Genomic DNA, 20,984 nt, shown 5'->3' on the forward strand with positions numbered 1-20,984 from the left:
CGCTTGCCAAGCCTGCATTGCATCCAAGACTGTATCAGAGCTGCTGGGCTGCCGCTCCTTTCTGGCAGCGTCCGTGTGCAGGGAAGACCCTGCTCTTGACATCTGCTAAGAGGGGCTCAGGCACCCTCTTCACACCCCGCGTGAGGCTGATGACGGTGGGAGGCTCTGTGCTTGAGGGCTGAGGTGGAAATCGCTGCTGCGGGCAGCGTGACTCAGCCTCTCGAGCTAACTCAGGGCTTTGCCTGGGCGCTGCAGCTCCTCAGCAGGGACCGTTTCTGCAGCCTGATTTTCTGGGAGGCTGCCAGCCACTCTGCCATCTCCTCCTCTCTGCAGGCAGCTCTGCCCTATTCTCCGCTCATCGCCTGCATCTCCAGTGACAAAATGACCCGCTGGAGGAGAGGGACATGGGGATGAATCCCTACGACAGGCACGAAGACGAGGAGCTGGTGATGCGACCGGAGGATGCTGCAGGGAAGGTACGGGCAGCCTTGCTGCTGGGGGATTGTGGTTCACCGGCCGGGCTCAGCACCCACAGTCAGGGCTTTGTACCCTTGTCCTGATGGGTGCTGGGAGCACCTTGAGCAGCTGAGAGGTGACCTGACCCAGGGATGGGGAACAGGCAGTGGGAGAGGCTCTGTCCTTGGCCCCCAAGCCCTTAAGGACAGATAGTCCAGGTGTTTTATCAGCATGGTTGTTCCCCTCTGGGGAGAACCTGGTGTGAAAGCTCTTTCTGCATGAGCTGCTTGTGGCTGTGACCCAAACTCCCACCAGCCTGCTCGCCTTGTGGGGCCAGGAACAGGAATTGAAGCTATGTTTGACCTCCTCTAGGCAGCTCTTTCTCAAGCAATTAGATCTGCCCTGGGCTGTGCTGATGCAGAAAGCCAGTCTGACAAAATCTGGCTCCTAAGGTCAGGGCGGCTGCTTAATTCCCAGAGGGAACCTGGGAGGGAGGCTGGCAGAAAGGCTTTTCCTCCCTGCTCCCTGCCTGCAGCCTGGAGAAGGAGACATGAAGGAAATACAGTGATTACCATGATTTTCTCCACCATTCCTCATCTCCACTAAGGGCTCCCCAGCTTCAGGTGTGAAGCGGAGTCTGGCTTGCAGAAAGGCAGCCAAAATCCTCCCTAAACGCAAGCCTGCTGGCCCCACAGCTTCGCCAGCTCCTTAGCACAGCTTAGTGCTCTGCTGCCTCCATGACATAATCACAGCCTCCCTGCGGGCTCCAGAGACACCCAGGAGCTTTTCCATCCTTGCTCTTGCAGCTCTCCAGCCTCAGCAGTTCAGGAGCGCAGCGGTGGGGGCTGTGAGCACTGGGGAGGGCTGAGGAGTTCGGCAGCTTGTGTGCATCTCGAGTTTAGCCCTGGGCTGTCATGGGGCGCTTGCAGGGGCATGAGGACCTTCCTACAGAGGAGCAGCCAGTGTGTTGATCCAGATTTTCCTTCTGGGGCCACGATTGGGCTGCTCGCACAAGAGACTTGGTTTTTGCTTTCCCTGCTGCCACAAATATCCCAGCTGTCTGCAGCGGAGAGCAAGCAAGGAGAGCTGTGAGCTGGTGGGGTCAACTTTTGGAGGCTGATGGGCTTCCCCAGGGCAACATGGTGCGTGCTGAGGCTGCTTCACCACCCACATGGCCCCTGTGTCTGTCAGGTTTCCCCTGGACTTCTTTCCCCGCAGGGAATGATGAACAGGGTGCCCCAGTGCCTTAAGTCCATGGGTATCCTTTTTGTTTTCTGCTGCATTCAGGATGGAGATGTTCAGGAGCTCCCAGCCTAGGAAAGGGAGAGAGGAGGCCAAGCAGGGCAAAACACAGCAGCCATGGCCACGCGTGCCCGGCGCACCAAGGTGCTCCCCTCCGAACTGAACAAGGTGTGCCCTGAGAGAGGAGACGACCCCACCACGCACCCCAGGAAGATGAGTGACTTCGAGGTGGTCCCCAACCTCCAGCAGAGCAGTAGCAGCGTCTCGAGGGGCAGGCGAAAGGCACATTTGCCCACCGGCAGCAATGAAAAGGCAAGTTCAGGAGCAGCACCCAGCTATGCTCCAGGCACCAGGTTGTCCAGCTGCTGGCACAACTTCTGGCCCTTTGCAGAAACCTTGACATTCTGCTGCTTTTCTTGCTCCCTCAGGAAAATCTCATCTCGTGGATTCCTGAAAACATCCGGAAGAAAGAGTGCACCTACTTTGTTGAAAGCTCCCAGCTGTCAGATTCCGGGTAAGTCAGATGGTCCCTCATTCCCCTGCCTGCCAGGAAAGCAGAAGAAGTGTCTGGTGACAAAGCTACAGCACCAGAAAATCCCACCTTTCTGGTGGGAATTGGTGTCAGAGGCTCCGCAAATTCCTTTTTGATTGTTTGGATTGGTTTTGGTGAAGCTGGTGGTGTGTGTTTCAGGAGGATTGTGTGCGAGTGCGGCTACCTCAGGGAACAGCACCTGGAAGATGCTGCCAAACCTCCCATCTTCCTGGGGAAGGAATGGGACCCCAAGAGGCACATCCAGGAAATGCCAACAGATGCCTTCGGGGACATCCACTTCACTGGACTGGGACAGAAGATGGGGAAGGTGATCTGATTTGCTTGTCTGGGGTGTGTGGGGAGCCAGTGCTCAGGTCTTGCCACAGCAGGTGAAATTCATTCTCTCCTGAATGAGAGGAGGATGGGAAAGCATGGGAATGCCTCAAAGGCAACACTGACCCAAGCAGAGGAAGGTGGGGTGGGACAGGAGCCTGTCCCTAGTCCCTTTCTGAAATCACGAGACTGATCTTCATGCTGCAAGGTCCATGCTTGAAGGAGTGGCTGTTCCCTGTCCTTGTTCTTAAGTGTGTCTTGGGAATGTTCGGTCCCAGGGAAGTGCATAAAGACCTGGGGCAGCAGCAACAGGACTGTGCTGTGTGGGAAGCCTCTGGTTCTCTTCTGGGACAGGAGAAATTGTGGTGGAGGTGCCCTGTTACCCTGACCCTGTTGTCTGTTGTTTTTACCCAAAACATGCATGTGCTCCCTTTTCTGTAGTATGTGCGTGTCTCCTCGGATACTCCACCCCGGGTCATCTACCACCTCATGACACAGCACTGGGGCCTGGATGCACCCAATCTGCTCATCTCAGTCACCGGGGGAGCCAAAAACTTCATCATGAAGCCAAGGCTGAAGAACATCTTCCGGCAAGGGCTAGTCAAAGTGGCCCAGACCACAGGTAAGAGATGCGGAGGGTCTCCCTGCAGCTGCAGCAGGAGAAGGTCCTGTCATCTGGCCACGCCACGTTCAGTGAGCTGGGCTGCTGTGGAGATGCCAAGCTGGCCCAGGAGGCCTGTCTGAACTACCACCTCCAGGGATGGATTGTTCTTGCTCAGTCACTGCAAACAGGCTGATAGGGAGCTGGGCTGAGCGATACAGCACTGTGCTGAAAGCATCTCCTGTGCTGCCTGGGCTTGATCTAGTGGGTAAAGAAGACATCTTCTTGGGGATGGAGCATCTCCGAGGACCAGGTGCTCCTGCAGCCGTGTAGGGGGATGGTAGGAGATTGCCCTGAGCAGAGCCTCTCCCTTCCCAAGCCCCTCTCTGACCCCCAGGGGCCTGGATCATCACAGGGGGGTCCCACGCTGGTGTGATGAAACAGGTGGGAGAGGCAGTGCGAGACTTCATCCTGAGCTGCAGCCACAAGGAGGGCGAGATTGTCACCATTGGCATAGCCACCTGGGGGACCGTGTACAACCGGGAGAGCCTCGTCTGCCCCATGGTGAGCCAGGCAGAGGTGGAGACGCAATTGCTTTGGCTACGCCTGGGCTGCTGGGGGAGTCCTGCCAAAGACCATGGTAGGAACGGGTGCTTCAAGATGTGCTGGTTGCCATCAGACCTGGTAAAACTCAGAAGGAGTAATAGTTCCAGGCTGATGTTTGCTGAGAAGCCCCTCTACCCTACCTAGCATCTTGCATAGGTGCTGTGCTGCTTCTGGGAGGACTCTTGTGGGTGCGAGGGCAGGTGAAACAGAGACAGGGGAGCATGGGGCAAGGCTGACATGAAGACTGCAGCGGGGACAGCGGCAGCTGTTTGGCTAGACTGTCCCTGCGTGCTGGCCTGTTCCTGTCCCACATGCTGGTTGCTTTGGGCATCTGGGGTTTTTCTGCAGCCCTGCCAGGCTTGTCCCAGAGTCTCTCCTCCTGCACCTTACAGGGTGGCTTTCCGGCTGAGTACGTACTGGATGAGGAGAACCAAGGCAGCCTTTCCTGCCTGGACAGCAACCACTCCCACTTCATCCTGGTGGACGATGGGACCCATGGGAGATATGGGGTGGAAATTCCCCTGAGGACCAGGCTGGAGAAGTTCATTTCGGAGCAGACCAAGGTGAAAGGAGGTAAAGGAGGGCCCAAGGTGGAACTGGGGTCCCATCCTGGCCTCCAGAGAGGGGAGGCTGTGACTTCCCTGGGGAATCCAGGCAAGGGGTTTAAGAGTATTGCCATGATGAATATGGAACCTGGTCCCTCACATCCCTATTTGACTTATCACGTCACTAGAGGGGTCCCCAAAACTTGTGTTCCTGAACTGATCAGGGAGAGCCATTTTTCCCCAAGCACCAGGCCTCCAAAGGGGCTTCTAGGTGGTGTCTTCTCACTATACAAATGATCTCCTGTTCTAACACTTGCACGCACACGCTCCAGCAGCATGACAGCCAGGCGATCACCTCCCCTCTCTCCTGGAGCCTGGCATGCCAAGAGCAGTGTTCCTGCCTTGCCTTTCCCACCCCGCTGCCCCATATTGAGCTGCATGAAGGGGGCTGCTCCACCAGGAGATGATCCTGCTCCGCTTCCCTGCAGGCGTCGCCATCAAGATCCCCATTGTGTGTGTGGTGCTGGAAGGAGGTCCTGGAACACTAGACGTAAGGAACTGCTCCTGCCTGCTCCTAGCAGAGATGAGGTGGAACGTGGGTGGGAAGGGCAGCTCCTTGCCTGGGGTGCTGCTCTGTGGTGTCAGTGTGAGCTGAAATGTGACTGGACAGGAGTGCTGTGGGGCAGCCCTGTGGGTCTCGGGCTCAGGGAGAGTCTGCTGGCCCCTGGGTGGGATTAGGAGCAGCCTCCCTGCTCTGTTTTAGACCATCTACAATGCCATCACCAACGGGACACCCTGTGTGATTGTGGAAGGGTCTGGGCGTGTGGCCGACGTCATTGCACAGGTGGCCAGCCTGCCTGTGCCCAAGATAACCATCGCCTTGATCCAGAAGAAGCTGAGCATGTTCTTCCATGACACCTATGAGCTCTTCACTGAGGGAAAGCTGGTGGAGTGGACTAAGAAGGTGAGCCTCTTGCAGGCAGACAGCTCCCCTCACTGAACTTGTGGGTATCAAAAGGGTCCTTGCCCATGAGCAGTAAGGCTCCCAGAGCGAATTTAAGGCTCATCTTCTGCTCACCATCCTTCTCCCCCACCCTATGCTCAGCATTGACCTGGTGGACACCCCAAGGGCGTGAGCTCTGCTTCTCCACTGCCTGCCCCCTTTGGGCCAAGAGGTTCCGTTTAAGACCATCCCCAGCCAGACTGGGAGACACAGCAGACGGGGGCTGCAGGCAACCCCAGAAAAGCAAGGAGTTGCCCCACACAGGACAGGGTGCTGTGGGAGAAGGCAGAGAGGAGATGGTGCTGCTAATCGCTTGCTCACAACTCTCTTTGTAGATCCAAGACATAGTACGGAGCAAGCACCTCCTGACCATTTTCAGAGAGGGCAAATATGGCCATCAGGATGTGGATGTGGCCATCCTCCAGGCCCTTTTCAAAGGTGAGGGATGTGGAGCTGCTTGGGAGGATGGGGCAAGAGGAATGTGATGGGGGTCACAAATCACCTCCTGCAGCTGCTGGACTTACAGGGTCAATAAAGGGATCTCTGAACCTTGTGATGCTGAGCTAACTGGAGAGAGATGTCTCTCCCAAAGGGCCAGGCCTCCAAAGGGTCTATGAGGTGATATCTTCTCACTGTGTAAATGATCCTCTATTCTAACATGTGAACTTTGCATACAGCATCCCGAAACCAGGACCACTTTGGGCGTGAGAACTGGAACCACCAGCTGAAATTAGCTGTGGCCTGGAATAGGGTGGACATTGCTCGAAGTGAGATCTTCACGGATGACCATGAGTGCAAGGTAAGGGAGTACCTGTGCTCATTGTCTGGTCAGGCTTGCAGCTTGTCAGGTCCCCCTTGAGGACTGTGGATATTGAGGGCATCATTCACCTCACCTGTACCTAGGGAGACTGTCTGAGGGCATTTCTCTTGGCCCCTAAACTCCCACCACATCACCAGGGACTCCGAATCTGTTCTGTCTTTCGAAAGTGCACTCCAACACCCAAAGCAAGGGTGAGCACACCCTGCAATTCTTTGCTTGTAAAGGTCCTATCTTGCTTATAATTGTCGACCAAGGTGATTGATTGGCATTTTGTTAAAAACTGGTGTCTTTTGAAGAAAATCCTCCAACCTAGAGCCAAAAATACCTCTTGCCAGCTCTGCCCCGTGGTTGCTGCTGATGCCACGTTGTCAAATCGCAACTAGTCTCTAAGTTCATCTCTTGCAGCCTGGTGCTTCCCTGCTCAAATTTTACTACAGAGCAAGGCAGGGAGCAGCACAGGACAGCTCTGGTGTCCCACGCCTGACCCAGCTGTTGAGAAGTCAGAGCTGAGCAGGGTTCTCTCTCCTTTCTGCTTGAAAGGGCTGGTGGGAACCAGGATCCCAAAGAGGAAATATTTGGTGGTGTGAAAATGCACAGCTTGAACAAGGTCTGCACATTTGTTGGGAAGGGAGGACAAGGCAGGCTCTCCGATCATCCCATGCAGGCTGTTACAAGGTGCTACAGCCCTAGACCGATGGGGCTGGTGTGAAAAGCTGAGGCAGAAACCAAGCTGTGGCAGAAGGTCAGCAAGTACCTTCGGGTCAGGACAGTTAAGTACCCCCTTACTCACTTCTGAGCACGTGGAGCTTGCCTGGGAAAGGAAAAACCCTTTCTTTGCCATCAGGAGGGCTGAACTGGGTGACCATAGGGAGCCCCCAGTCTCCCCATGGCTGAGATCCAGCTGGGAGCACCATGTTCCTTCAGCTGAAGAGTTGTGCACAGAGGACAAGCCTGGAAGGTGCTGTTTACTTGTGTGATGCTTCGTCATGAGCAGGGGAAAGAGGGTCTATGCCCTACCCAACCCCGTCCCGCTACCCAGCAGCCAAGGGAGCAGAAGGCTTTGCTGCTGGAGGGGATATACTAAAGTACACCCCAAAGTGTCTCTCTCAAATCCTAAAACCTCCCAGCTGCTCTCTCACACCCAGAAATTCCTTATGTGGTCAGTGATAAAATTCCACCCCTCCCCATCTGACTGACGAGCGTGGTTGGGCCCTGCTCTGAGACATGGAGCCCCTCACCTCTGCCTCTGGCCTGTCAGCCTACAGATCTCCACCCCGTGCTGGCAGCCGCCCTCATCTCCAACAAACCAGAGTTTGTGAAGCTGTTCTTGGAGCAGGGAGTGCGTCTGAAGGAGTTTGTCACCTGGGACACCCTTGTTTACCTCTACGACAACTTGGCACCCTCCTGCCTGTTCCACAGCAAGCTGCAGAAGGTCCTGCTGGAGGAGAGAGAACACAACACTGGGTCCAAAATGCCAAGAATCCAACTGCACCACGTCTCCCAGGTGCTGCGGGAGCTCCTGGGCCGCTCCACACAGCCTCTCTACCCTAAGCCCAAGCAGACAGAGCGGCCCCGTCTCTCCATTCCTGTCCCACACATCAAGCTGAATGTACGCATCTAATCAGGTTATGTGGTGGCAGGGTTGCATTAGGGAGGGGGACCCTGGCTCAAGAAACCATCCTGGAGGTTGCAGCTGGATCTCTATCCTTTGGCCTGCTCAAGAATCCTGCTTAAAAGCCCCTTAAAGCCCTGCCCGAGTCATCTGCTCCACATTTGAGGTTGGCTTCCACTCTCCTACACCTGCAGCACCATGTGGCTGTGTGACTCTGATGAGCAGGACCCAGTGGGGTGGGTGCACTGGGCAGGACAGGCACGTGCCCACATGATCCTGGCCCTGGAGAAAGCAACGTTTCCAGGACGAGTCCAGTCTTGACCACCTCATTATGTGCACCAAAGGCTCTTCCACCTTCTTTGTTGAAAGAGTGGTGAAGCTTTGGAACAGGCTGCCCAGGGAAATGGTGGAGCCACCATCCCTGGAGGTGTTCAAAAAGCATGTAGAAGCGTCTCTTTGGGACATGATTAAGTAGGCTCAGTGGTGTTGGGCTGACAGTTGGACTTGATGATCTTACAGGTCTTTTTCAACCTTAATCATTCTATAATTCCATGAGTGGTGGGGGCAGGAACCAAGGCTTAAGGCATGGGTTTGTGCTGAGGGGCTGTCTAATTTCTGCAGCTTCATGGAAGGGGAATAGGTTTGAGCATCACATGCCTTGCAGGTTCAGGGGTCAAGTCTCCGGTCCCTCTACAAGCGCTCTTCTGGCCGAGTCACCTTCACCATGGACCCAGTGCGTGACCTGCTTATCTGGGCTGTGGTCCAGAACCGCAAGGAGCTGGCAGAAATCATCTGGGCCCAGGTATCGCTGCTCAGGGCTGTCAGTCCCAGCTACAAGGCTCAGCTGGAGCCAAAACTCCCGTCCCCAAGAAGAAAGATTCTACCTATGGGTATTTGGGACAGCAGGAGAGCTGGTCCATGGCAGTGACCGAGCCTGCCCCCCAGCCAAGGGGGAGCTAGCCTGAAGGCACTTGAAGTCCATTCCCAGACACACACCATGATGTCAGATCCCTCCCTTCTCAGCCAAAACGTATGCTGGGGGCAGAGGGGATGTGCTGGGCCAGTTGTGTGAGAGCCTCAGCCCCTGAGAGAGGGCTCAGAAGACCACAGGCAGGACAAAGGGGCACAGTGGCTGAGGTGGAGAAGGCTTCCACCCATAAACAGCATCCCCATGGCAAGAGGCAGTGTGGCTGATGACATGGTGACACTGTCCAGTCACCCAAGGCTTCCCACTAGGAGAGCAGGGATGTCCCCAGTTTCTCCATGGTGGTGGGTTCTCTACTTACCCTGCAAGCAGAGGGGAGCCCAGCCCAGCCCTCCTCGTGGCAAGCTGTCCATCCTGAGCAGCAGCCTTCTTAGGACATCCCTCCCATAGGTGCCACAGAGGGCTTGGCAGGACTGCTAGGGCGCAGAACTCCACGCTTTCTCTGTCCTCTTCTGCTCCAGAGCCAAGACTGCGTGGCGGCTGCGCTGGCCTGCAGCAAGATCCTGAAGGAACTCGCCAAGGAGGAGGAAGACACTGACACCACTGACTCCATGCTGGCCCTGGCCGAGCAGTTCGAGCAGAAGGCGATCGGTGAGCGGGAGGGGACCAACAGCCCAGAACTACTGTCACGCTCCTGATGGGAGCTCAGAGTGCCACTGCGTGCTGCAATCTCCAGATCCTGCTGCAAAAGGTGGCTCTGTAGGTGTCTCACGTAGCACTAAGATGGCCCTGGAGCAAAGCCTTGTCTCCCCTGCCCATCCAGGTGTGTTCACAGACTGCTACCGCAAGGACGAAGAGAGAGCCCAGAAGCTCCTCACCCGTGTCTCTGAGGCCTGGGGGAAGACAACCTGTCTGCAATTGGCGTTGGAGGCCAAGAACATGAATTTTGTGTCCCATGGGGGTGTCCAGGTGTGTTCCCAGTGGTGGTGCTTGGAGAGAAAGTGCCCAAGTGTCCCCTGCCTCGGATCCAGGGTTCCCTGTTGGCAGCAGTGGGCTCTGCCCTGCAGCCCGACTCTGATGGGGAGAGCTTCTGTAACCTCTACTCCTCTTCCTCCCTTCTCACAGGGCTTTTTAACCAAAGTCTGGTGGGGGAAGATGTGCGTGGACAACGGGCTTTGGCGCGTGATTGTGTGCATGCTGTTCTTCCCACTCCTCTACACCAGCCTCATCACCTTCAGGTAATTCTTGCAGCTGGGTCATGCTGGCTGGGAGAAGCTGCTGTGGCATCTTCCTTGACAGCTGAGCTCCACTTCCACCCCTGCTCCCCACAGGGAGAAGAGGCTGCAGCCTCTGGGCTGCCTGACACGCCTCCGAGCCTTCTTCACAGCCCCTGTCGTCATCTTCCACATGAACATCCTCTCTTACTTCACCTTCCTCCTGCTCTTCGCCTACGTCCTGATGGTTGACTTCCAGCCATCGCCGTCCTGGCAGGAGTATCTGCTCTACTTCTGGCTCTTCTCCCTGGTGTGCGAGGAGATCCGCCAGGTACGGGGCAGGCAGAGCAGAGGCTGGGAGGAGGTGGGAGGAGGGAGAAACACCCCTCTGGCTGCTCTTGGAAGGTCCTGTGTAGCTCACGCTCCCATGCTGCTTCTCATGTCACCATCCATTCAGATTGATTCCAGCACAAGGGACTGCCAGATCCCCAGTCTCTGAGGCCGGAGAATCTCCTTGGCTGCATCTGGGCTTTCAGAAAGGCAAAGACATGTTGTTTTGAGCTGAAAACATCAGGGCGTGGAGTGACCACCTCCTTCTTTGGGCATTTATTCCTGGAAGTATTTCCAGTTTTGGTTGACGGTTTATTTTTTTCAGCTTTTGCTTGAACATCTCAGTACCTTTCTTCACCAGATCGAAGGGCCCCATGTCTCAGGTATCTCTTCCCGAGCTCCTTCCATGCCCCTGTAGAACATCCTGTAGGTTCAGGTTCACTTTGGGTAACCAGGAGGGTCCAGTGACAGCCAGTAGGTCTGTGCGGTCCTTCCCTTCTACAGAGCATGTGAGTAGCCCACAAGGCTTTCACTGGAACGCCAACCTCTCTTCTCTTCCCAGCAGCTCTTATATGATCCAGATGGGTTTGGGGTTGTGAAAATGGCTTCCCTGTACTTCAAGGACTTCTGGAACAAGCTGGATATCTGTGCCATCCTAGTCTTCATCACAGGGCTGACTTGCAGGTGAGATGCAGAACCACTTGCCTGGCAGCGTGCAGGCTCAGGCCACAGCACTAGGCTACAAAACTAGCCTGAGAATTGAGCAGGTTTTCTAACTGTGATTTCTTCTTCCAAAGGCCAGGGAAGATTTATGTGGCTACGGGATTTGTTCTGACCATTTTCCCTCTGCTTTCAGCTGCTTTTTGGAGAGATGTTTTTCATGCTTCACCTCTCACCTCTTGCTCTGGGGAAGCTCCCTGACGTTGCAGAAATGTAGTGCTGCGAGATCAGAACCCTCATCCTCAGTGGTGGCACTGAGATGTTTCCTTTCCTCTCTTCTGTTCCCAGACTGATCCCGTCAACTTTATATCCTGGGCGCATCATCCTGTCGCTGGCTTTTACCATTTTCTGCCTGCGTCTGATGCACATTTTCACAGTCAGCAAAACGCTGGGGCCCAAGATCATCATTGTGAAGCGCATGGTGAGATCTCTCCTCCATCCTGCCAGGGCAATCAGCTACAGCGGCCAGATGCCACGCGAGTTTTTCTATCCTGGAGTAGAGTTTGCTCTAGGACAGTTTTGCTTCCCCTCTGTCTTTGCAGATGAAGGATGTCTTCTTCTTCCTCTTCCTGCTAGCGGTGTGGGTGGTGTCCTTTGGGGTTGCCAAGCAGGCCATCCTGATCCACAATGAGGAACGCGTGGAGTGGCTTTTCCGTGGTGTGGTTTATCACTCCTACCTGACCATCTTTGGGCAGATTCCCTCCTACATCGACGGTAAGGGACACAGGGACAGCCGGTGGCACGAGCAGGGTGGGGGTCACGAGGCTGAGGGGCACCAAGCCCGTGCCAAAGTCTGTCCAGCTCCCACTACGTTGGCCCACGGAAATCCTGCGCAAGGCTCCTCTCCAGGCACAACGTGAGACCAGGAGGGGGTGATGACAGGGCACGGGGATGGAGCCCTGCTCAGGCACATGGGGAGCGTTGCCACCAGTGCAAACGCAGGGGCTGCACCTGCCCAAGCAGTTGAGAGAGCACCCGAGCAAAGTGAGTTGATCCAGCTCTGAGCCTCAGCTGCAAAGCAGGTGGCAGTGAGCAGAGCAACTGGATGATGCAGATCGAGGTCAAATCCCTGCTCGGTACTAAGCTCCCTCAATGCCGGCTGCTTTCAGAGAGCACAGTGTGCTCCAAGAGACACTGCGAGGTTTGGCTGCAGTCACACCGTGCTTCCTTGCAGGGGTGAACTTCAACATTGACCAGTGTAGCCCTAACGGGACTGACCCCCGCAAGCCCAAGTGCCCAGAGACAAATGAGGACAACAAGAATCCCATCTTCCCAGAGTGGCTGACAGTGATCTTACTGTGCCTATACCTGCTCTTCACCAACATCCTTCTTCTCAACCTTCTCATCGCCATGTTCAAGTGAGTCCAACCTGGCTCTGTGGTCCTGGTGGGGAATCGAGCTGGCGTTGCTTGCAGGCTTGGCTGTAGCCGGGGCACTGCATGATGAGAAAGCACAAGGAGGGTCCTGGGGCATGCGCAAACCAGAGCGCAGGGGTGGTTTATGATGTTTTTAGTCACGGTGGAAGTAGGGGTTGCAGACCAAGGCTAATTAGGGAGACGGGTGGGAACTGGGGCACCATACAGATGTGGTGTTGCCCCCTCACCCCCACGGCACGGCTGATGGCTGGGGTCTGCCCCAGCTACACCTTCCAGCAGGTCCAGGAGCACACGGACCAGATCTGGAAGTTCCAGCGACATGACCTGATCGAGGAGTACCACGGCCGGCCACCCGCACCGCCACCCTTCATCCTCCTCAACCACCTGCAGATCCTGGTCCGGCGAGGCTTGCTCTGCAGGCCGCCCACGCGCCACAAGCGGCTCAGTGAGGACCAGCATCTCCTCTCCTGCCCTTTAGCCCCCTCCTGGGGCACTGAGGCGTGAAGCTCAGTGTCTGGGCTGCGGCTTGGGATGCGCAGAGACCTGACAGGACTCCCCTTTTTCTTGCAGAAGAGAAGCTGGAGAAGAACGAAGAAGCTGCCCTCCTCTCCTGGGAGATGTACCTGAAGGAGAACTACCTGCAGCACCAGCAGTGCCAGGAGAAGCAGAACATGGAGCAGAAGATCCGAGACATCGCACAGAGGTAGCGGCACTCCCGAGACAGGGACGTTCTTCTGATCTCCAGGTGTCCTGGGCAAGAAAGAGTGGGGATTAGCACAGGGGTGGCTGCTGAGGAGGTTCCTCTCTGCACTGTCCCCTCAGGGTTGATGTACTGGCAGAGCTGCTGGACATGGACCGAGTGAAGAGGACAGGGGTGGTGGAACAGAGACTAGTCTCCCTGGAAGACCAGGTGAGGCAAAAGCTGAGCAACTGCCTAAGAAATGTGGAGGGTTTCAGGGGCTGAGTTAGATGAACTAAGCGTGAGAGAAAGTCGCTCTGAATCTATCGCTCTTAAAACAGTTTGAGGTTCCTTGCCAAAACAACAGCATCCAAGAGGGAAAGGTTTATGGGGAATATTCTGTTTGACTCTAAAGGGAATAGGATGAAGGTAGGAAGTGGTGGGCTGAGCCCCTGCCTCCACTGGTCACCAAAACAGTTAGATCTGACCCAGCTTTTGTCCTTGGCTTGAGAGGGCCCTCCAGATCTTCTAGAGACAGGGGATCCTCCAACTTGTCCCTGTGAAGCTGTTCCACACTCCGCACAAGCAATGGGGGTGCCCAGGGAGCCAGACTGGGTGCTATCATCTCCTCTCTGAGATGGCCACAGCATGGCTGCTGTTTCCACTTCCATTTCCACCTGCTTTGACAAAACAGAGGTGGTTTTCAAAGCCGAGCATTCAGGAATAGAAAGGGATGAGCAGCCAGGAGCTGAGGGCAGCAGGTTCTCCTGCCAGGGCTGTATCCCACCGTGCTGGAGCAGGGGAGCCTGGGGGCAGCCAGGGTGCGGGAGGGCAGACCCTCTCCTGTCCCACACAGGTGCAGCAGAGTGCCCAGGCCCTGAGATGGATCATGCAGGCACTGCAGGGCAACGGCTTCGGCTCCAGCGAGGACATGCCACCTGTGGGTAAGCAGAGTCCATCTCCACCCCAGCAGCACTGGGGAAACCTGGAGCTCTGCACTGGCATCCACAGGGCAGCAGCTCCTCACCCCCTCCCTGCCCCATATTAAGCACAAAAGTAGAAGATCTTTTGGCCCAGGGATTTGGGGGGCTCTGTGAGGCTGTCCAGCCCTCCATTCCCACCCACTGCTCATGAGCCCTCACTGGAGGCCTCAGCTGAGGCTTTCCCCTACAGCATCCCTGGGGAGGGGATGCTGGAAGGGATGCTGGGACCCTGGAGACCTCAGCATCCCCACGGAGAGGCCCAGCCAGCTCCCTCAGCAGAGCCATGGTCCACAGCACCGGACTCAGCACCCTGCTTTGTGGTGCCCTGCTGTCTGCATCTGCCTCACAGGCTCCAGCAAAGCCTTGGAGATGAAGGATGTTGACCTGGAGGGGAAACCAGAGGAGAGCCAGCCCCCATGCCACGTCCTTGCTCGAAACCTCCTGTACCCAGGGTCTCACACCTTCCGCTTCCCTGTGCCGGATGAGAAGGTGCCCTGGGAGGTAGGAGCTATGACCCTGGGCAGTGGGCCTGGAAGGGGGGCACAGGGCAGATCCCAGTGGTGGTGGGAGGAGGAATAGACCCCTCATCGTTGCATCCGTGTCACACTTGGGAGCTCCTGTTCTTCCCAGCCCTGGGGCAGGCGGCTTCCTGGAGCAGCTGCTCCAAGCGACAAGGAGAAGTGAACAGGCATTGTTCCTGCTGGGATCTGCTGGGCTAGGAACGTCTGTGGATGCTCAGTAGGGAGACAGAGGGGACAAACACCCACCTCCACATTCCCTGAATCAGGACTGGCTTCCACAAGGGCATGAATGAGAGGCACCAACCAGACCCCAGGCTCAGCCCCCAAGCAGGGCTCGGAGCCCTACGTGCCTTGGGGAGTGACACCACGAACTAGGCAGAGAAAGAGACTGGGACAGAGAGTGTCCCTGGGGATCTCAGTCCCTACCTGCCACCAGAGCAGGGATGCAGGGGAGTGCTGACATGACCCCATGCTCTGCAGGTGGACTTCCCGCTCTATGACCCGCCTGTCTACTCAGCTGAGCACAAGGATATGGCTGTGCAGGACCCGTTCAGCCCGTGAGTGTCCCCCCGTGCCTCCCCGCTCCTCTGCCCCGTCCCCTGGGTGGCACAGCCAGCTCTCCTCCTACCTCCAGCTCTTTGGAGTCGCTCCTGAAGATCAACTACAACACCATGGATGGGCTCATCGATCGGCAAAGCTTCCACGGCCTCTACGCTGTGCAGGACGGGCTGCCGCTGTGAGTGCCCTCGCCACGGGGTCTGACGGGTGAGGTGGGAGCTGTGGGCAAAGCACCAGGGAGATGGAGAATCTGGAGGGACCTGGGTGCACCCGTCCCCTTCCCAACTCCCTGCAGCTAATGGTGGGGCAGGAATAATGGCACACATCTTCCTCAAGACTCTTCCCTCCCAAGAAACCCCGCACCCCAGGAAAGGTGCAGCACAGCGGTGGGAAATGTGGGGAAGCGCTGCAGGGTTTTGATTAGTAAAGGGACCCTGGTGCCTTCCCAACCTGCTTGAGTGGTTGGACTCAATGAACCGATGGGTCTTTTCCAACCTGGTGATTCTATGATCTCTCCCTGCCAGGAATCCCATGGGCAGAACTGGGCTGCGAGGCCGTGGGAGGCTGCACTGCTTCGGGCCCAACCATGCCCTGCACCCCGTTGTGACCCGGTGAGCGCGTGGGGACAGCAAGGTGTCCTGCTCCAGGACGGGGTTGGGGAGCTGGAATGGAAAAGGGGGCATGAAGGCATCTCAGGGAGCTTTGGACCTGGCAAAACCCACCGCTGTCCACTCAGCCACTGCTGGTCAGGGAGAAGCTGAGTCCAGCTGCAGGGTAACGGGGGCTTCTCTCACAGCTGGAGGAGGAATTTGGATGGGTCCATCATAAGGAAGAGCCTGAAGAAGATGCTGGAAGTCCTAGTGGCCCAGTACCCGCTGTCAGATGTCTGGTCTCTGCCTGGGGTAAGAACTGGTGGAAACCAGCTGGTGCGGAAGGATCTGAGGAAACGGGGATCAGGCGATGGCTGGTTGCCCTGTAGGAAGGGTTAAAACACAAATGAGTGTCACATCCTTGCCTGGGGAGGTGCTGCCTCTCCTGCAGAGCATCTGTGTTTGGACTGTGGAACCAGGAGTACTGAGCGAGTGGTGGTCCTGTTACAGACCCCACCACCACCCTGACCCACTGCCTCCTGCTTCTCCCTCCATCTTCATCATAGAATCAAAGAACAGTTTGGGTTGGAGAAGACCTCAAAGCTGACGTTTGCTTTGGTGCAGGGGTCCCTGGAGCCAGGTGAGACGCTGCCACTGAAGCTCAAGTGGATCCTGCGCCGGGAGTTCTGGCCCCAGTTCCAGAACTTGCTGAAACAAGGCACCGAGGTAGGGGAACGCATGGGTATTACAGCAGCACAGGGTGTGCAGGCATCAGGGGGCATTGTCACAGCGTGGGGACATGGGGCCATGATGCTGTGACACAGAGGCAGGGTGCATCACCCCCTGGCCACTGCTTCCACCAGGGAGGTGGAGACATGCCATGATGGCCTCACACCACGCAGGGGGCTGGGAGGCAGCTGGTGTCCGTGCCTGTTGTGATCGCTCTCCGTGGCTCAAACTGCAGTGGGAACAGGGTAGAGGAGCTGTAGGGTGATGCCCCAACCACGCCTGGGGCCCCTCGGTGCCCTCAGAGAGGTGAGGAGGGCTCTGCTGATGTGTCTCTCCTTCACTGCACAGATACACAAGGGGTATCTTGATGACCCCCGCAACACAGATAATGCCTGGGTCGAGACAGTGGCCATCAGTGTGCACTTCAACAACCAGAACGATGTGGAGATGAAACGGCTGAATTCGGTACGGTTCTCCTACCTCCACAGCTCTCAGTGGACACAGGGCAAGGGAGTCAGATCTCCAGACCCAGATCTCACTCTCACCAGGAACAGGCTTATCCAGCTTCATGTAGTAGAGGAAGAACCTGGGATGGCACTGCAATGGGGGCCCCAAAAAGAAAGGGTGGGAAGCTGGAGACTGGAGGTGCTGTTGAACGCCGCTGGGATGTCCCCTCGCAGCACGTACCTGATGTCTCTGGTCCCTTTCCAGTTCCTCCAGGGCTGCGACCCAGAGCTGTGCATCCGCTGGCAGGTGCTGGACAAGAGGATCCCCCTGCACGCCAACCACAAGGAGCTCCTGCACAAGGTCTCAACACTCCTTGGCGCCTACTACTGAGTCCTCAAGCCTAGGCCAGGACTTCTGCTGCCTCGGACCCGGTTCTTGGGAGCTGCAGCTCAGCCGTGAGACCGTGGGCAGCTGCTGGAAACTCGGTACATTGGTTGCCTCTAGAAACATGCGTTGCAGGTCTCTGGGAGAAAAAAAAAAGTGGGCCAGCACTGCCTGTGCGGTGCCTGTACAGGATTCTGGTCACCTAAGCCACCAAGCTCAGCCCTAGCTTCTCTCTCAGCGCTTCCACATCAGGACTCAAGCTGAGCAGAGCCGCAGGGCTGTTCCTGCAAGGTGTTCCTCCTCTCAGCTCCCACCTGCACTTTGCTTTTGTGTGGGCACTGAGACTTGCCAGCCCCAGCTACTACTTCACCCAGGACATCTGCTGGGCACCTCTGCTCCACAGCTTCTGCTCTGAGCCCTGGCAGCCCCACGCCACAGCTCCCAGAGGACTGCTCTGGAGAGGGCTTGAGGTCTTCTACACCTAAAGCTCCTGACTGCCCCACAAGTCGTTCCTGTGGCAGCTAGCCCCATATCTCTGGTTGCCTCAGACCCAACAACATGGTCCTGAGCTGCGATCCAGCACTTCTGATGGTGTGAGCAGCTCTTGGCTAATATACCTATGGATTCATAGCTCCGCCCAGCTCCACCCACCGCATCCCACGCTGCGATGTGACCCTGCGTGTGTGTGCTGAGCACCGGCTTGTAGCTGAACTCCTTCCCTCTGTCTGAGCACCAGCTAAATGTCACCTGCCTGATCCACCCCCTTGTGCCCATGGATGGAAAGCTTGATGGGGCCCAGGTGGTCCAAGCTCTGTGGGCCCTTGGCCAGGTAGAGTCAAGAGAGAGGACATCCATGCATCCACCTCAGACATCTCTGCTCTTAAAGGTCCTTCAATCAACTCTTCTGTTGCCTCCCCTGGGGAGAAGAGGGCACGGTGAAGATATTTCTCCTCTAACAGCCCAAAAGTGATTTATTACTCCTGGGAATGTTCCAGGAGGGATTTCAGCTCCCCCTCCCCAGCCCTGATGGATCAGACCCTGGCCAGGCAGGACTGTTCTTCCCACACTGGTGGCCACCCCAGCACAACTGCAGTTTCACCAGTGGCACTGGTGAGGGTGGGGTCGAGCTGCTGATTTAGTGAACTCAGCTCAATAAATCATGTATTAGCAAACTAAAGGCTGGTGGTTTGTTCTGGCTGTTTAACCAGGGGCCACTCCTGGAGGCTCCGTGCTTGGATCACGCTTCCAGGATGAGCCCAGTCTGAGCATTCCCACCCCCAGTCTTGCTGCACAAACTCAATTTGCTTGCAGAATCACCCCCTGTGCTGACGGTAGAGGTGACTTACCGCATCTGGTGTCACTGTGAGGAGCTGCTGGAAAGCAAGGCATGTGCTGAGGTGGTGGCATCATACCTTCTCCCATTGTTCTTGGCCTTCTCGACGCCTGCCTGTGGCCTCCCATCACCGAGCTCTGCCGAGAGCCAGCATGGGGAGGGCCAAGGAGAAGCCACCCCGCCTTGCAGCAGCTGATAAATCTTCTAGAGCAGGCGAGCAGCCCCACAGACTCAGAAGGGTGGGCAGAGAAGGGACTGAGAGCAGCCCTGAGGAGAAAGACTTGGGGATGTTGGTTGATGAGAAGCTCCACATGAACCAGCAATGTGCATTTGTAGCCTGGGAAGCCAAATGGTGTCCTGGGCTGCATCCAAAGCGGTGGGACCAGCAGGGCAAGGGAGGGGATCCTGCCCCTCTGGTGAGACCCCACCTGGAGCCCTGGGTCCACTTCTGGAATCCCAAGTGTAAGAAGGAGATGGAGCTGTTAGAACAAGTCTGGAGGAGGCCACGGAGATGATGCGAGGGCTGGAGCACCTCCTGTACAAGGACAGGCTGAGAGAGCTGGGGTTGTTCCACCTGGAGAGGAGAAGGCTCCAAGAAGAACTCAGAGCAGCTTCCAGTGTGGAAAGGAGCTCCAGGAAAGCTGGGGAGGGGCTCTTGATCAGGGAGGGCAGGGATAGGACGAGGGGAAATGTGTTTCAGCTGCGAGAGGGGAGATTGAGATGAGATCTTAGGGAGAAACGTTTTCCTGGGAGGGTGGGGGGGCACCAGCCCAGAGCAGGGGTGGTTGCCCCATCCCTGGAGGGGTTCAGGGCCAGGCTGGATGGGGCTTGGAGCCCCTGATCCAGCGAGAGGTGTCCCTGCCCGTTGCAGGGGTGGGACTGGATGGGCTTTAAGGCCTCTTCCAGCCCGGTCCCTCCCCGGGGATGCTCAGCCCGGCCCCGCCCCGCGAGGAGCAGCCGCGGAGCCGAACCGGAGCGGAGCCGGTAAGGGACCGACCGCGGGACCCCGGGACCCCGGGGCAGGGACCGGGTCTGGGCATCGCCCCCCACCCTCCCCGGGTGGGACGGAGCCGGGGCCGGGGCCGGGGCGAATCCGCGTCGCCAAGTGCATCCCGGCTTCCCCGGGAGAGACCGGGCTGGCAGGTCCCGGCGTTTGCCGAACCAGAGGGATCCCGGGGCAGCGTGACTGGATCTGCCCTGCGAAAGCGCGATGCACAGTGCAGCACCCCCGGGCAGGGCCGCGGGCAGCATCCCCCGGGCATCAGCATCCCCCAAGCATCAGCATCCCTATCCGGTACCAGCATCCCCATCAGGTACCAGCATCCCCATCAGGTACCAGCATCCCTCAGGTATGAGCATCCCCATTAGGTACCAGCATCCCCCGGGTACCAGCATCCCCATCAGCTACCAGCATCCCCATCAGGTACCAGCATCCCCATCAGGTACCAGCATCCCCATCAGGTACCAGCATCCCTCGGGTACCAGCATCCCTATCAGGTACCAGCATCCCTATCAGGTACCAGCATCCCTCGGGTACCAGCATCCCTCAGGTATCAGCATCCCCATCAGATACCAGCATCCCTTGGGTACCAGCATCCCCATTAGGTACCAGCATTCCCCGGGTACCGGCATCCCTCAGGTATGAGCGTCCCTCTCAGGTACCAGCATCCCCCGAGTGGTACCCTGTGGATGCTCGTGTCTGAGAGATGCCGGTACTTCAACAACGGATGCTGTTACCAGGGGGATGCCATTATCAGGAGGGCACTTGATACCAGAGGGATAACGATTCAGTGCTTAACTGGTCTCCCAGTGAGATCACCACAGACAATGTCATTCCCAGGTGAAAGGCTCCCTGGGCTTCCCAGGGTCCCACCCCATCCTCCCCCTCCATGAAGGATCTCCACCCCAGCCTGACCAATCACAGAATCATAGAATAGTTTGGCTTGGAAGGGACCTTAAAGCTCATCCAGTTCCACCCGTGCCATGGGCAGGGACACCTCCCGCTGGATCAGGGGCTCCAAGCCCAGCCTGCCTCGAGCGGGGCCAGCGGGCCCTCCGCATCTCATTGGGTACCTCCTGCCTTTTCTCACCTGTCCTCAGGGCCCAATTAAAGATGCTGCTCATGGCTCAGCGCGATGGAAGCAAATTGAGTTCTACCTTGTTTCATAAGCAAGAAACGGTTCTCTCTAGCAGGGCTGGGGGAGGAGGCAGCTCTTCTGGAGCTGGGCTGGCTCAGGCTGTGCTGCCCCCATCCCCATCCCCTTCTCGGAGTGGGGGGCTGGCACCTCTCGGGGGCTCTCCGGGACCTGGGGGAAGGCAGCAGGAGAGGCAGCAGGGATGGGGAGGAGGCTGAACGATGCTCTGGGCCGCTCAGGAGAGGCCACAGACGCGTCCCCACCTCTAGTTGCGTGGTGAGAAGCCTCTGCCAGGGGCAGAGCAGCTGGG

The 20,984-nt window shown here is 57.1% G+C and overlaps 1 protein-coding gene across 3 annotated transcripts; it reads left to right on the forward strand.

Annotated features, from left to right (window-relative positions):
• The first annotated feature begins 16 nt into the window (after positions 1-16).
• On the forward strand, positions 17-17,245 carry TRPM2 (transient receptor potential cation channel subfamily M member 2). 3 transcript variants are annotated; one of them, XM_069865196.1, is made up of 33 exons: positions 17-476; positions 1,744-2,010; positions 2,127-2,212; positions 2,390-2,558; positions 3,005-3,185; positions 3,562-3,728; positions 4,163-4,343; positions 4,804-4,865; positions 5,079-5,279; positions 5,654-5,756; positions 5,996-6,117; positions 7,397-7,747; positions 8,415-8,552; positions 9,197-9,326; positions 9,499-9,644; positions 9,801-9,913; positions 10,007-10,220; positions 10,785-10,903; positions 11,228-11,360; positions 11,482-11,653; positions 12,114-12,297; positions 12,579-12,760; positions 12,886-13,018; positions 13,138-13,225; positions 13,851-13,938; positions 14,327-14,478; positions 14,979-15,055; positions 15,133-15,234; positions 15,581-15,667; positions 15,853-15,958; positions 16,271-16,372; positions 16,724-16,840; positions 17,087-17,245. In XM_069865196.1, the coding sequence occupies exons 2-33, from the start codon at positions 1,816-1,818 to the stop codon at positions 17,210-17,212; spliced, it is 4,527 nt and encodes a 1,508-aa protein (XP_069721297.1). In that variant the 5' UTR covers positions 17-476; positions 1,744-1,815; the 3' UTR covers positions 17,213-17,245. The 3 variants fall into 3 exon arrangements, with proteins under 3 accessions (XP_069721297.1, XP_069721295.1, XP_069721296.1); XM_069865194.1 differs by lacking the exons at positions 17-476; positions 1,744-2,010 and having other exon boundaries at positions 2,131-2,212; positions 10,782-10,903; XM_069865195.1 differs by lacking the exons at positions 17-476; positions 1,744-2,010 and having other exon boundaries at positions 2,131-2,212.
• The last annotated feature ends 3,739 nt before the right edge of the window (positions 17,246-20,984 follow it).

Source organism: Phaenicophaeus curvirostris, chromosome 10 (genome assembly GCF_032191515.1).
Source record: "Phaenicophaeus curvirostris isolate KB17595 chromosome 10, BPBGC_Pcur_1.0, whole genome shotgun sequence".
NCBI classification, from domain to species: Eukaryota; Metazoa; Chordata; class Aves; order Cuculiformes; family Cuculidae; genus Phaenicophaeus; species Phaenicophaeus curvirostris.